The following is a 16,693-nucleotide window of genomic DNA, read 5'->3' as shown; positions in this document are numbered from 1 at the left end:
GCTTATTTTTTAAAAAGGCTGTAGATTTTGTCATACTTATTCAGTGACTCAGAAATCTCAGTGAGACATGGATCAAGTTCAAAAGCCGCCGCGTGACAATCGGGGAGAAACGATAACGGGGCGAATCAAACGCACCGACGATCAGCTCCAATTTGTCGTCCATCCTGTGAATTCACTTATGAACTTATGATCCATTGCCGGTGGTTACAATAAAGCAAATTGTTTCAAAACTTCAAAGAAATGACTACAATGAAGGATAGTGGGTTTAAATAATATAAACCATTTGACTGATTAAGGCCCGATTCGACCAAACTTTTATCCGAGAATAACTCCTGGTATAACTGGCACATTGACAGTTTTAATATGGGAAATGTCAAAATGTCGATTAACTGACGATTTATTCTGAGATTAATATTTATTTACTCTTGTTTGGTCGAATCCACCCTAAGTAGTCTAATGATTTGTTAGCGAAGTTTATTTCACCATAGAGAGACTATTAGGTACATAATTCCCATAAATAAAGGGTATGTTATTTTATTACATCTTTTCGGTCAAAAGAATTCTTTTGAAAATAATCCTCCAGAAAAGAGTTAAAATCTCTGCAGACGTTTATCAAAAATGCATTGAGTACATCCATTCTTTCACCAATTTCCTTATCACTGTACTCGAGATGATTGAGACAGCTCTACGTCAATAGTGATAAGGCCATCTCTATCTGACTGACAATCATGTGACTTGATGCATGAGGATCTTAAACCTGTCATCGATATTATGATAATTAAGGTCACGCACGATAATTATATCTGCAGACATGGAAAGTGATGACATAATTTTTGAAATAAAAAATGTAATCATTGAGGAAAAAGAAAGTAAAACTTGTCGTGTTTGTAAGAGTGAAGTACCTACTCTTTTCGTCATAAATGTCTACTTTAATTTTGGGTCTTCAAAGCATTTTTTCAAACTTTTAATCAACAGTATCTTTAATTTCTTTGCCTTTAGTTTCTGGCAGCAAAAGGCTTAGAAGAGCACCAACAAAGGGTATCACAGTCAATATAGTTTCAGCTATCCAATGAGGATGTGCGTTTGCGATGAACGGGGCAATCATTGCCCCAACCTTTGCCCCTCCGCAGCACACACCGATTCCCATATTCCTCAAAGGAGTGGGGTAGACCTCGCTGCTATGGACGTAGGCGATGCAGATGATCATAATGGCGAAGACAAGTCCGGTGCAAGTGAGAACTCCACAGCCCCAGTGGGCGTAAGGCACGAAGATGAGGATCAGCATAAAAATACCGACTGTTATGAACGCGGTGAATAAAGACATCCTCCTCTTGAAGTATCTGTTCGCTGGTAGCGCAAGGAAGTTGCCTATAATCTGGAAAAGGTATAAATTAAATTAATTTATTTTGAACCGGAAAGCGCAGCGTAGGATGTCCACCCACAAGGTGGACCGACGACCTTATAAAAGTAGCGGGAAGGCGCTGGATGCAGGTCGCCACCAATCAGCCATTATGGAAATTATTCATACAACATAGTGGACGTCCTATAGCTGAAATGATGATGATGATGAATTCATTTTAAATAAATTAGTGACTGTGTTAATCAAAGTAGTTCAAACATTCATTTATAGTTTATACATTCGTTCATTTTTATCGGTTGTCTTATTACTACTTATGTAAAAAAAAGTGAAATGATTGTACTATTTTAGACAAATAATAATATTTGGGATCATTTAAATCAACATTCATGGTATTTTGAAAAAAAAACTTACTTGAAAAAAGCCCATCATGGGCACCACAACAAATATGTTCAGTCCAAGTAACGTTGAATATTGGTTTATACCAAAATAACATATTCCGCCGGCTATCCACATAGCGACACTGGTCACAGTTATCCTGGCTAGTTTCATATTCCTGAATAGATCCAGGAACGTATACTTTTGCACAGCCATTTGTTGATTTTCAAGATGTTTAACGGCTTCTTCAACTGTTTCTCTTATGTGAGATGTATTAAGTCCATTGCTGAAATATATGAATAAGAAACTTTAGATTCAACGGTGATTATTTCAACATATATTTTATGTTATAATAATTTCTCAGAGAAAGCTACTAATGAGGGCTACTTCAGCTTAATAGGTGTTTGTTCCTCCTAAGAACATGAACAAGTAGTTTTTATTTATACATGTAACTTACAACTTAGCGATTTTAGTCATCAGGGCAACAGCTTCCTCAGTCTTCCTTTGCGAAATCAACCACCGAGGCGTCTCTGGTAAGAACATCAGCATTACCAGTATCAAAACCCCGACTATTCCAAATATCAGTAACATCGATCTCCACGACGATATAGGAGCTCCTATTGCTGCTAATAACATGACTGCAACTCCATCAGCAAGCAAGGACATAGCTCCAGAAATTTCTCTGTACTTTGGACCGACCATTTCGACGTTGAGCACGACGCTAAGTGTCATGACGCCGCCTGATCCGAAGCCAGCGAAGAAACGCATGGCAGTAAACGCCCAGTAGCTTGGCGCGAAAGAAGAAGCCAAAGTGAAGATGACTGTTGTCATGCCAGACAGAATATACGCGATGCGGCGGCCGAACCTGAAAATGATAATTGGAAATTGTTTAACAACGAAAATGTTTGTGTGATAAAGAAATATGAGATGATAATCAATATGAGCACATTTTACCTGTCAGAAATCCAGCCAAATACTGACACTCCTATGACTAATCCAAGCATTGCAATAGTCTGTGTAAAACTAGCAAGCCACGCATTACCACATATCAAACCAAACGATGAAATCAATGTTTCTTCAAGCACTGGACTATGGTATGCATATTCTATGCAGTCGGCATAGCATGTTGAGTTGGTGACATTTCTAATTTGGTTATCTTTGAACTTCACACAAGTGAAGTTAGTTGTCGGTGTTAGGAAAACTATACACATAACATTCCACATTACTATGAGTCTGCTAATGCCTGCTATAGGACACACAATTGCTTGGTATGAACCAAAGTTTCCGATGGTTTTGCTGACATAGTCTTCTTCTGGTTTGACATCTTTTTCTAATTTTACTTTAGATATTACATAGCTTTGTATTCCCTTTTTGATCTTCATTACTGCTCTTCTTATTTTATCTGAAATCATAAATATTACAGATCAAATAGTTAACTATTTTACGGTCAAAAAATACTGATTACGTGAATAATTGTTCTATGTAGTATCACCATGAACAAAATAAAGTAACTGGTAACTAAGGAAGTAATAATACGTTATGAATTTACATTATTACTTTTCTTTGTAGGACTTTATCCCACTCGACTAAATACTTGTCTATCCTATTGGATATATAATATATTTTCAAGATCCTGAAAGCTGTTTTAATGCATACCCATTTTGAAATTTATCATAACGTTAACAATTTAGCATCATTTGAAACCTCTCTCCAATAACTTTTGAGAGGCTTCATGATTCATGACTAACATCCCACGTTAGCTAAATTCCCTCCAATCTGAGGCCACGACAAACGTTCACGGTCATTTTCCCTTTCGCTGCCACAACGCCCGGAGTCCCTCGTTAGCGAACATGGCTGCTCAGTAATAACACCTCATACAACCTGTAATCTTGCCCACTTCAACCCACTCAATCTGGTGAGCGAAGAGATTAGAGGCCGCGCACATTTGCTTCTTTGGGACATCAGATTTAAATGATTTTTTAAACTTATTGCCCGAATTATTGTGTTAAATTATAGAGAAGTCAATGCTGGATGCATTCCCTGCCTTGCAACTTCTGATTTTTGAAGAAGTGGAAGAGTTAAGGGAGTAAAATGCTCTACAGACTAATAATAAGACGATTAAAAAAAATACTCTTAAGAATCATTATCTACAGTTTTGGAGACCGATTGTAAATTATTGTTCCATATTGGTGTTGTCCTGGTTATTTATGATCTTTCAACGAATACGTACTGCCACATCAATCGTCATACAGCAGCCGCTATAATTAAGTAAAAAGTATCAAGTGTGTTCAGAGCCTTATTAAATCGATCATTTGACTGACATGGGCTATCAAGTAATGATCATGTCAGGAATGGTCTGAACACTCATCGGAATGTCGATGAAAAAATTGGTCAAGTGCGAGTTTTGAATCATTTCTTGTTTTATACAGAAAAATACTTTGGAAAATTTTGATAATGACCTTAGGTAAACTGAGATTCTCTCTCTCTCTCTCTCTCTCTCTCTCTCTCTCTCTCTCTCTCTCTCTCAATTCGTCTGTCAAGAGAGTGTAAGCTAGATTATCCCTTTTGCGTCTAAAAATTAAAAAAGATCATCCTCCTACAATTTTTTCAAATAAGACAGAAAAAATATCGGTTTTATTTAAACAATCTCAATAAATACTGCTTCAAAATCAATTAAGTCTGACTAAGCCTACACAGTAAAGAGCCCTCAAAATAAATTTACTTTTCTAACTCTCACAGGCTTTTATCTGATGCCTTGCGGAGGGCAGTTAAGGTAATCAACCACTCATGGTCGATTTGTGACCGCTCCGAGCGATGGCTGGTTGGGATTTGTAGTCATATTCAGGGAAAGGAAATTGCTGTTAGCTGATCTGTAAAGGTTTTGTTTGACACAGGGTGTAGTTAAGCATGGGCACTTTAATTTTCAAGTCTTTCCAAGGAACTCGACACGAGATAATCTATTGATTTAAGGTCACCAGCTGATTCGAACACAAGACATGAAAGTTACATGCAAGTAATATAAATAAGTCATCAATAGTATTAAAAAAATAGAGAGTTACTAAGAGTGAACACAAAAAAATAAGAGAGCTTAACAACGGGTCCATATTGGCTCACCTAAAGTTATTTACCCGAAATTGTTCTTCCTAACGATTTTAAATCCGAATGATCACTCTTCCTAAAATTTTTCGTCCTAAAGTTTTCATTCATACTATTTGTAGTGCTACCGGCGATGTACATAACACTCGTGTTTCCGAAAATTGTAATTAATAATATCATTTATGTAAATATATTTAAACTCCTACTGTTTTTTATCATAACACTTTTATCCCTAAACATTACCATAATATTTTCACTCATACCATAGAATATTAATAAATACTACGTACAGAAGTACGTTCTTCGCGAATGAAACGTAAGGCCATAGTTCTAACCTAACCTAAACCAATAATTATGAATAGGACCGATTCGTTTCTGGAACTTGACTGAATGACTGGAGCGGGACTCTGGCTTCGCTCGCTCGACTCGTGCGTTGTGGTCACAGTTCTAACCTAACCTAAACCAATAATTATGAATAGGACCGATTCGTTTCTGGAACTTTAATATTATCGTCAAAGAAAGAAATCTAAACAAAAAAGATATGACTTTGAATAATAGTGTAAAATATGGTTATGTTGAGAAAATCTAGGAGAACAAATAAAAGTATAATAGATGTTTATTGCTAATGACATTATGAAGTTGAATGATTCGGAATTATGAACATTAGAGACAGAGTAGTTAGGAATTGTGATTGTTAGGATGAAAAATTTTAGGAAGAACATTTTCGGACTTCCAATTTTCGGAGTTGAAAATTTAGGTGAACTTTGGCGCACCCCTTAACAACGCCTCACATGTCTTCCAATAGGTACATAACTATTTGTTGATTTTTGTACTTATAATATAAAACAACTAAACTACAAAACTCAATAAAACAAGGTTAGTTTATACTCACTGTATCCACGGAACTGCTTTAAAATTATCACCCAAGCGTTTATCCACTGTAAACTTCATGTGTAAGAAATCCTGCACACATTATTCTTTTATGCGCCGACGTGCTTCTCCAAACCAACACTAATAGTTAATTAGCCAGCTAATTAGTTGTCACGTGTTTTATTCAAAAACTCAGACAATGACCTCCAAAACTACTTTGTTAACCGAACATATTTGTCTCGGATAATTCAAGCTAACAAATTCGAAAACTATTTTTTTTTCAGCTTTTTTTAGGCGAACGTTTAACAGTATATTACAACAAGATGCGAAAACAAAACAACTTAAAGGACTTTTGTGATAAACGATGAATCTTTTAATCTACGATTTATCTAACGTTTTTCACGTAATCTTGCAAAACACAGACTATCTTTGCATGAATAGCTAAAGCAATATGAAGATCGTATCTTTAAGTACATATTTATATAGGCAAGTTATCTCACGGGCTTACGTTAAGGTCATAGCAGACTTATTAACTCGGAAACGGATCAACACCGTATTAACTTGAGGCGGTCAGTAAACTGTAATACTGCAACACACATTTATCCGCACTGTAACGTAAACGCCTCGCCTCGTGGTTGACTTTACGCGAAAGGAGATGACAGCTCGCGAAAGGAGATACGGTGTTGATCCTTTTCCGAGTTGATAAGTCTGCTATGACCTTTAACCACAATTCAATACATGGTTACAGAAAATGTTCATAATTTCCTCAAAATGTATTATTTTCAGGTAATTTTTTTCTTGTGGTTAAATAATAATGTCCAATTGTTTATCACTTACTTTTCATGCAATTCCAATATGCACAGTAGGAGTTCACTTGCAGATGAGAAAAACAAACATATTTAAACACGTTACATCAAAAATACTCATAAACACTGTACGTCGAGATTTCGTGCTCCAAGTCACACACTACACAGTTCTTTAATAACTAAAAAAAACAGAATCGGCAATAAATACTTCAAGGTATAAAGCGAAACTATTTTTTACAAATCAACTTATCTGAATTCTAACCCGCATGTCTTAATTAAGTAAATACTAAGTACAAACTGACAACATACATGGATACTCAATACGCACCTTTGTGACGACTAACTTTTCAAAGTTGGTTTGCACATTTTGTTTACATCTTATTTTCCCGAGGACATCAATAATGTAGTTTTATTAAGTTTTGTTAAGTTTAAACCGTTTTTAGAACGTTTAACATGTTAGAACTGATATTTAATACAAAACATACATAATATACAAATTCTCTGCAATTACCATAGGTACATAAAAATTATCAACCACACTAACTTGCAGGATTCGAATTCGAAACGTTAGCTGCAATTCGGCACCTTATAATACAGTGTGAGTCACGTTAAAGTGTACATATGAAAATAGATGAAACTAGACCTATTTTTATCGACAAAAAAGAGGTCAAAAAATTTTTGAGATTTTTTTTTAATTTTTTATCGAATTTTTTTTCTTCCAATTACTTATTGTAAAGAAAACGTAATAACTTTTAAACTAAGAGGTATATCCTAATAAAATAAAAACAGTAATAATGCTAAATAACAGGCAATACTAAAAAAATACATAAAATACACAAAAAAGGCCAAAAAATAATAAAAAATGATACTTTTTGAAAAAAATCTGCTAAAAAATTCGTGTTTTTTTGGTTATTTGATAAATTTCTCCAAAAAATGCCCCTATAACCGGTGGTTTTTATTACTTTGTATTATTCTCTATCGTATTACCTTCTTAAAACCAAAAATCGCATGTCTCTATCCCTATCACAACGTTTGCAATGATTGTTTGAACTAAGCCTCTCCGGGCGCGCCATTCAACGCTTCGTTGACAACGAAACTGAAAATGGCTCTAGATTTGTAATTTTGATAAAGACAAGTTAGATTTCAAATAAAAACAAAAGATTTCGAAGTAAAATAAGCATTTTAGTTAAAATTAAAATTGTCTCTACCTTTAGCGGAGAATAATGTTGTGGCAGGCCTTTGTTCAAACGATCATAGCAAATGTTGTGATAGGGATAGAGACATGCGATTTTTGGTTTTACAAAGATAATACGATAGAGAATAATACAAAGTAATAAAAACCACCTATTATAGGGGCATTTTTTTGAGAAATTTATCAAATAACCAAAAAAATACGAATTTTTAAGCAGATTTTTTTCAAAAAGTCTCATTTTCAACCGACTTCAAAAAAAGGAGGAGGTTCTCAATTCGACCCGTATGTTTTTTTTTTTCTATGTTTGTTACGCGATAACTCCGCCAATTATGAACCGATTTGAACAAATCTTTTTTCTGCGTATAGGTAATACCTCAAGGGTGGTCCCATTTAAATTCAATAATAGAAAAAACAACCCCCAAGGGTGGAAAATTGGGGATGAACTTTTTTATACGCAATATCTCCGCCGATTATAAATCAATTTGAACGATTATTTTTTTGTTGAATAGGTATTATCAAAAGGGTGGTTTCATGCGAATTTGAAGAAAATATTTCACCCCCAAGGGTGGAAAATTGGGGATGAACTTTTTTATACGCAATATTTTCAATTTTTAGTTTTTTTTTGTGTTCACGCATTTGAAGTCGGTTTTATTTTTTTTAAAAGTTAATAATTATTTATTATTTGTTGGCATTTTCTGGGTATTTTATGTATCTTTTCAGTATTGCCTGTTATTTAGCATTATTACTGTTTTTATTTTATCAGGATATACCTCTTAGTTTAAAAGTTATTACGTTTTCTTTACAATAAGTAATTGGAAGAAAAAAAAATCGATAAAAAATTAAAAAAAAAATCTCAAAAAAATTTTGACCTCTTTTTTGTCGATAAAAATAGGTCTAGTTTGATCTATTTTCATATGTACACTTTAACGTGACTCACACTGTATATTACATGTGAACCATCATATAGTGTCTTCCATCTTTTTCCCCTTCGTCTCAGGTAAAAGAAATGCCAAAACAGCTCCAAGGAAGGGTAACACAGCAAAAATAGTCGAAGACATCCAATGGGGTTGCATATTCGCGATAAAAGGAGCCACCATCGCCCCAACTTTGGAGCCAAAACAGCAGACACCAACGCCCATATTCCTTAAAGGAGTGGGATACAACTCGTTGACATGAAGGTAGAACACGCAAAAAGCGCAGATGGAGAAGATGGTAGCGATGTCACAGCACAGCCCCAGTGACCATCAGGTATGAAAATAAGGATGGTCATCATAGCAGCAACTAGGAGGAGGTTGCAGATGACAGATATTTTCCTCCCTAAGTACTTGTTTACAGGAATTGCGATAATGTTTCCTATTATCTGAAAAAAAAAGTAAACTTATTGGTTGTGCATTATTTTGGTTTTAAAGCTCTTGATGAGATAACATTTATGATGATCACTCACCTGAAGAAATCCCATCAGAGGAACCATAACAAATATGTTTAGTCCAAGCAACGTGGAATAATGAGTGATACCATAATAGCATATTCCTCCCAAAGTCCAAATGACTGCATAAACTATAGTCACTTTAGTGATTTTTCTGTTATTAAACAGATCCAGATATGTCTGTTTTTTAACTTCCACAGTTTCTAATTCTTCTATAACCTTGCTCACAGTCTCGCTAATGTGGGAGGTTTCCAGTCTATTGCTGAAATAGGAAAAAAACGCCTTTAAAATACGTATTTTAGTAACGTGACAATAGAACATCTGAAACATAACTCACAATGTCGCAATTTTGGTCATCAATTGTATCGCTTGCTCTTTCTTCCTTTGTGCTATCAACCATCTTGGAGTTTCTGGTATGAAGAGCATAAGAATTAGTATCATGCCTGAAACTAGTCCGAGTATCAAGAGATATGTCTGCCACTTCGATGTGTAGTGGGCTACTACAGCTAAGAACATTATAGCAAGTCCGTCTGCTATCAACCCAGTAGCGCCTGCGGTCTCCCTATATTTAGAGCCGACTATTTCAATGTTGTAGACCACGTTGATAGCCATAATTCCTCCTGAACCGAAACCAGCGAAGAATCGGAAGGCGTTGTAGAGTGAGTAGTTAGAAACGAACGGAGCGGCGATCATAAAGAGTACGCAAATCGAAGCGGAGAGCACGAACGCTATTCGACGACCGAATCTGAAAAACGTGAATATAATATTGTAAGTTTCTGTTATTTAAAACTATTAAATGTAAATTAAAAATGAGTGAATAAACTTTTAGCACTTGTGGCCCTCCATTTATCTCATCTCTGTACATCTTGTACATGTTGTCACTGACAAACCCAACCAAAGAAGCTAAATTAGACCCAAAAGAATGTTATCTCTCATTAGTAGATCCATATTTTATGTTGGAAGCCGAGACTCAATTTAGGATCCTCAATATTATTGAAATTATTGATGAGTATAATCTAAGTTTAAACTGATATACCTGTCAGAGCACCATCCAAGTATAGCAACTCCAAACGCTAATCCAAACATAGTAATGGTCTGTGTAAAGCTGGTGAGCCATGCTCTGTCACAGATTAACCCAAACGTAGAAATCAATGTTTCATCAAACACTAAACTGTTGTATTTGTATTGAACGCAGTCATCGTAGCACGTAGAGTTTTGCACTAGCCTGCGGATACCATCTTTGAACCTCGTACAGACAAATTCTGTTTTAGATGTCAGAAAAACTATGCTCATTATGTTGCAGGAAGATATCATTCGAGCAATCACGCTTATTGAGCACACCAGGCTTTGGTAGTTGCCGAATGCCCCCATCGTTTTTGTGACGTAGTCATCTTCAAATGTTTCTTTTTTTGATTGCGTCACAATGTATCGGCTTATTCCAGCTTTTATCTTCATGTTTCCTTCTTTTGTTTTCCCAGTAATATCTGAAATGTACAGAAGATTAATCATGATAAAATTGTGTCTTTTCTGAAATAACTGCCAATGACGTCTATCTCTGACGTCCTAAGTTTCTTAAATTGTATTTTTAATGCTTTTAAATTTTTTATGCTCTTTATTTTATTACAATTTATAAGTGGCCCAGTTAAATTGTTAAGTACCTGACAGCCCTGAGACGTTCTTATGACAGCCTCGACAGCTCGTCTCATCCTTACAAAACTCATTTACGATTAGTTACACATCATTTTGTGTTCTTACTCAAAATGTATTCCTGTTTTGATGACTAGCGGTTCACGTACCTGACTACACCTACTGTGGTTGTCAATACGAATTACGCGAAAGATTGTGATGAACACGAGACGTTTTTCCTAAAGCCAAACAGTGTATGTTTTGTGTATCCAAAATTATGTAATTATANGTTTAACCATAAATTATTTAAAAGTATACTAATCCGGTAATCTTTATAATATAAGATGCTTAAACTTGGTTTGGAAATAGTAAAAGGTATGTTATTTGAAAAAAATATTCCCCTATTTTATTAACAGTGTGCGCATCAAAATATATCTAGACTCGAAGGCACTACATTTTTAACAAATCCTTACGAGGATCTTGGTAAAATTTAAGCGACCATGATATGCCGCTCTTTACACACGTTTTAGATGAATGAGAGCTGTCTACGCTACACACTCACTTTAAAACAAATTGTATAGCACTCTAGCGTCTCTCAATAGAGGAAAAAAGAGAAGAAAGTAGGAAAAATAAACTAAGTTGTCGACAAACTTATTCCAGAGGAAACAGAATAGAAAAATATTCTTCTAAGGGCTGATTTTTCAATCGTCGGATAACTTTCAACTGAATAATAAGTTTGGCACATTGACAGTTTCATTATGAGAAATATTTATGTCATCATAATGACAAGTTTATTCCTTAGTTAAAAGATATCTGACGATTGAAAAATCAGTCCTAATCAGTGCAATTTATGATGCATCAATTTAGTTCACAAGTAGGACAAATATTCTCCTTCTGACAGCCCTAGCACGAGGCGTTCTTATGACAGGCGTCGTCGGGTCGTCGCGTCGCCATTTATAAAACTCAATTACGCGCCTTCGCCCCCTAATAATGATAATTGATGACGGAATTTGCGAGCTTTTTGCGGAGATCCGAGCCGGCTATAACTCTTGGGGCGAGTTTTCATTAAGATACGATAAAGTCGGCTAAGGTTTTTGCAAGACGAATAAAATTTACATCGTGACTAAAGAATCGTGGACGCAGGCCTCTACCAACCGGACAACATGGAACTCATTGGGGGAGGCCTATGTTAAGCAGTGGACGTCCTATGGCTGAAATGATGATGATGAGTTATGAGTTACATAATGAATGTCGTATGTTTCAATCAAAGTGAAGTGTGTTTTATGGCAGTTTATTTTATTTTATTTTTCTTTATTTAGAAAACCACAGCTCTGTATAATAATAATACGTGTGCAATAAACAGATAATCATGACTTGTGAAGCGATTTAGTTAACTCCCTCGAGATAAATTTACCTACATCCAAAATCGAAAAGGATGGTCATAAATTCTTGATAGATTAGAGGCCCTGCCCGCAACTGGTTATTTATTCTACATAGTTACATTAGTTTTATTGTACACGCAGCCTCAACAAATCGTACAAGCAGTAACTTGACAAAATTCAGTTCTCTATCAGTCGACAATCAAAATATCGCACGATAAATTGTCGTGTTGTCTCTTATACCCAACAACAATGGAAACGCACCGTGCAGCCTCACAATATTTCTTCATAACGCGGCCCTGTTTAATTTGTAAATCGGTTGACGACTGATTAAAAACTCTTTTGAAAAATTCACGAGAAACCAACGAGGGGAGAGACGTCTCATGCACGCTACCTAGTGGTGTTTTTTCTTTTCTTTATTATCTGTCAAAAAAATTAAATTAGGAAGGAAGGTCTGGGTTTCCCCCGTTTACTTTTAAATGGAGTGTTGAAAATTAATTCCGTTTCCGTATAATAGTATCGATTTAGGGGTTAATTGAAAAACGCAATTTATTTATTTTTATCTACAGCGCTTATAGGTAGAAACGACAACAAATAGTCAGACCCTACATATTTGTTGCTCTAATTACAACAACAAAAAAACTGTCGTCGTACATAAAAAAATCACTGTTTGCTTCAACACCCTATATAACACCTCTTACAATGAAGCTCTAAATCCACACTAAAACTAATCCAAAGCAACACCTTGATAACAATATTTACGTAGTTACAATTACATAAAACGGATAATCCTACAAATTAGCTATATCAGAATCTGTCTCTCTGTTTTATTGTAATCTCTAAACAAATAATTTTCTAAACAGAACTTTAACAGTCGGTATATCCACAATTTCCTAGAATAACCTAATAATTCGACACGTAAAGTACAGTTTGCTGCAATAAACGTCCGAATGAAATATGCTTCGCTTCCTCGACTTGCGGCGTAAATCATTCAATCTTCTTTACGAGCCATTCATTCACTCGTTCACTCGTTCGCTCTGAGGCCGTCTGAGGTAATTTTTGTTATTTATGTCGTGTCCTCACGCCCTCAAAAGGTTACTTACCGCTTTTCAAACTTAGAGTGAGAGAGAACGAAGGTAGAAAGTCTGGCTTTAGGCCGTTATGGTGGTGGAGAATGACCAGTTGCTTGCACACTAACTGTTGTAACTTCTATTTTACTTTTTCAAAACTATTTTGTGTAACTTATGTGGCTAGCGCAATACTCATATATGGGTAAACTCAACCTGCATACAGGATAATTTCTATCCTTTACAGTCAGTATACAAAAAAGTAAACAATGTACTCATTTAACTGCCCTGATGTCCATATTATTTAAAAGACATTGAACGCGTACTCTATCAAAAATACTTCTCGATAGAGTCAATAATTCTACTGAGTTTCTGAAGTTCTTGCGAACCTGTATCTAATATATTCTATTTACATAGCCCTTTATTCAATAGTTTAGTATCACGTCCATGTTAACTATCGTTTAACAGCGTAAACAAGACAGTTCTGTCGCGCTGCATTGACACGCCATAACTCTACGCTATCGGCCACTGGTTCTTTGAAATCTTCCTACAATAACATGAATAAATCTCAGGAACGCAGCTGCACGAATGTAGGGATGGTAGATGCGGTAATTATACGGTTTGAGCACACTTCAGACGCGTAGCGTGACGTAACACGTAAATGTGAAATTCATCAACCAACCAAGCTACAAGAGTTCAGACGCGTAGTTTTCATAGTAGTTAGAATTTAAATGTGAATTTCATCAATCAAGCTACAAATATCTATTTACTAAACTTTTTTTTACTTGTTTCAGGTGATCTAGAGGTTGAGAGAACAGGTGAGTGGATCATCAACAGCCCTTTACAGTCCACTGCTGGACTATGAGCCTCCTCCACTATAGTGGAGGGTTTTGCCATAATCTCCACGCTTGGCAGGCGGGTTGGAGATCGCAGTTTAAAAGATTGATGTTTTTCAGAGAGCGCTGCTGCCCATTCTCTGTTTGATGTGTAGTCCCTAAGTCGCCTCTTACGACACCCGCGGGAAGAGTAGGGGTTGGTGACAAAAGTATTCTACTCTGCCGTCACCACACGTTTGACCTTTTGCTTTGCTTCAAGTGAAAGGTCGCGGATTCTATTCCCATCTTTGGCAATTTCGTTTTTTTTTTCAAGTTATTTAAAATTTTAGATCGATAGACGACTCTTAGCGCCAGGAAATTTTACTCACTGAAATCGACATCTTCGGTGAGTAGACCATCTTTTTGGAAATTATTGTTACTATCCGTCTTTCGTCAAAATTCGAACCCAGATTACTCAAACCACCAAATGATATCAATAAGCCGCATCCACCATTCGTTCCTCCATGTCATCGTTATCAGCTGAGTGCAACAATAACCGTTAATTTGAACAGCTGAAGCGATCGCGTCATATTTACAGCGTCGTAACCGTTAGAGGTGTTGGATGCGCGCGCGCTGATAAGACGGACGATTGTCGCTGACGGTTGATGACAACTTAATTACTAGTACATAGAGCACTATACTTACCCGAAGAGTAGGACTATAACTTGGGTTGAGACTTAACAATTATGTGTGGTTATTTTCCCAATAATATTTTTAGAGACAAATACTACTTAGTTTTTAACAGAAGATATGTTATGAGGAGAGCACCAAGTAACTTAGTTCTTCTGTGATTTTTAAAGGTAGGGAAGGTACGTTGAAATTCATGTGAGCTTTTTTAACTCAAGATTAGTTAATAACATATGATGTTGAACAAAATGAAGAGTTTCTTGGACTCTACAGACAACTAAATTAAAGTTTAGTTATCGATGCATTTTTAGATAAAACTTAAATTTATTATGTTACACTATAAATGAGATGATAGACGACTGTGGAAAAACATTAAAGAGAGACGATAACATACAAAACTTTGGTAAATATTACATTAAATTAAACTTTCGTAAACAAGCGAACAAATGAAACCAAACAAAGCGTTTTTTTTTTTTTATGCATAACAAGGCATGTATTTGACCACAATCGCACCTGATGATTACAGCGACAGTTTCATAATTCAAAATTTAATAATCAACTTTCTCCCTCAAAAGTACAAATTAGTCATGCCAAATCAAAATACTTTTATTAAGAGGACGGCTGTCACCTAATTAATAACGAATATTAAGGCAGACATCAAAGCGTAATTAAAAAACAAAACGTTGTAAGAAAAAATAATTTTTTGACACAGAAAAACGAGCTTTCGACGGCGCTCAGCGAAATTAATTCTTAAGGGCGGCGATTTGTCTTCAGGCTCACGGTTAAGAGTCTTACGTAGGCTAAGATTTGTGTACAGACTGGCAAGCTAAATAAAATATATCAATTAAGGAGGGGGAAAATGTATAATTTTTTACGGAGAGCTTTACTGCTGACTAAAAATGCAATTTTATTTTTAATTTTGAATTAACTTTAAAAATATCAAATAGCCTAAGGTGGGAACCTAATACCTAATTCCAATTTTAAGTCCAAAATTATTAATTACAAAAAAAGTCTCAAGACTAAAAGTCATGGTACAAAGAAAGCGTTTATAACATTTATAACTCTCTTATTTATGATTTGTTTACTTTTGTAAAAAAAATCTGGTTGTGTCCTTTGTTTGTTAATAATTAACAACATCATACGTGCGCCCCTTAACAGGGCTATTTGTCTCGCCAGTGTAAGATTAAGAGCGCCACGAAAAAAGCGCGAGGGCGGATTCTTTTTAATAGGTTAACTTTTCATCTGCTAACAAATTAACAAGGGTGCGCCTCTTAATGCAAATAAACAGTGATTAATTGGATACATAATTCGGAGCTTTTTTATCTTGTCCGCTTTAACGTCTTCGTGTGAGGGATTCCGTTTGATGTAAGTATTTACTTTTTGGATAACGTCCTTATTACCAACTTTTGTACCGAATATTACGTTGGAGTGCATTCGCAAAGACTTTAAAAGTAGACAGGTAACTCTGTTGTCGATGTTTTGCGAACATCAGGCCTCGGAACTATTCCCATCTTAGGCCTGGGACGAGGGAATATCAGGCCTATCAACTAGGGTTGTATTTTGGGCTACTACTCAACCCGTTAGGCCAACGTGAGTGTAAGCTAAATTCTCAATTTGTCTCTGGTAAATTGGAGAGGGTTCCTGCAGTGGAGACTAAAATGACCTGATGATGACAATGATATCGAATATCGATGGGCGGTGTTGATAGTGATATGCCGGTTTGATATGTGAACAGACGACGACATTATATCAAGTTAACACTGTAGCTATGTTATAGATATCCGTAACCGTAACTTTCGGATATCCGAAATAAAAAAATATCCGTAACCGTAACCGATTCAAAAGTTTCGGATGTAGGCAGTTTTTAAATTGTTTCCTGTATAGCATTATAATGTAAAGGCATAACAACCTGATTTACCTTTATAATCCTATCCTAGAATCAATTTTTATTTTTTCATTACTTTTACGTGTGCGGCTATGAATGAAACGTGTTT

At 35.6% G+C, this 16,693-nt stretch overlaps 2 protein-coding genes across 2 annotated transcripts; both read right to left on the bottom strand.

Moving 5' to 3' along the window:
- Positions 1–653: 653 nt before the first annotated feature.
- Positions 654–6,154, bottom strand: LOC114360569 (solute carrier family 22 member 3-like). The gene is made up of 5 exons (XM_028315306.1): positions 5,724–6,154; positions 2,690–3,137; positions 2,193–2,600; positions 1,772–2,021; positions 654–1,375 (listed from the first exon to the last, which is right to left on the bottom strand). Exons 2-5 carry the CDS (start codon positions 3,115–3,117, stop codon positions 965–967), a joined length of 1,497 nt encoding a protein of 498 aa, XP_028171107.1. The 5' UTR covers positions 3,118–3,137; positions 5,724–6,154; the 3' UTR covers positions 654–964.
- Positions 6,155–8,646: 2,492 nt separating this feature from the next.
- On the bottom strand, positions 8,647–10,588 carry LOC114360570 (solute carrier family 22 member 3-like). The gene is made up of 4 exons (XM_028315307.1): positions 10,162–10,588; positions 9,463–9,870; positions 9,144–9,387; positions 8,647–9,059 (listed from the first exon to the last, which is right to left on the bottom strand). The coding sequence occupies exons 1-4, from the start codon at positions 10,578–10,580 to the stop codon at positions 8,844–8,846; spliced, it is 1,287 nt and encodes a 428-aa protein (XP_028171108.1). The 5' UTR covers positions 10,581–10,588; the 3' UTR covers positions 8,647–8,843.
- Between the last annotated feature and the right edge of the window lie 6,105 nt (positions 10,589–16,693).

Source organism: Ostrinia furnacalis, unplaced genomic scaffold, assembly GCF_004193835.3.
Source record: "Ostrinia furnacalis isolate ACB-3 unplaced genomic scaffold, ASM419383v2 OfSCF5082, whole genome shotgun sequence".
Classification (NCBI taxonomy): domain Eukaryota; kingdom Metazoa; phylum Arthropoda; class Insecta; order Lepidoptera; family Crambidae; genus Ostrinia; species Ostrinia furnacalis.
This window is presented reverse-complemented; position numbering and strand designations above follow the sequence as displayed.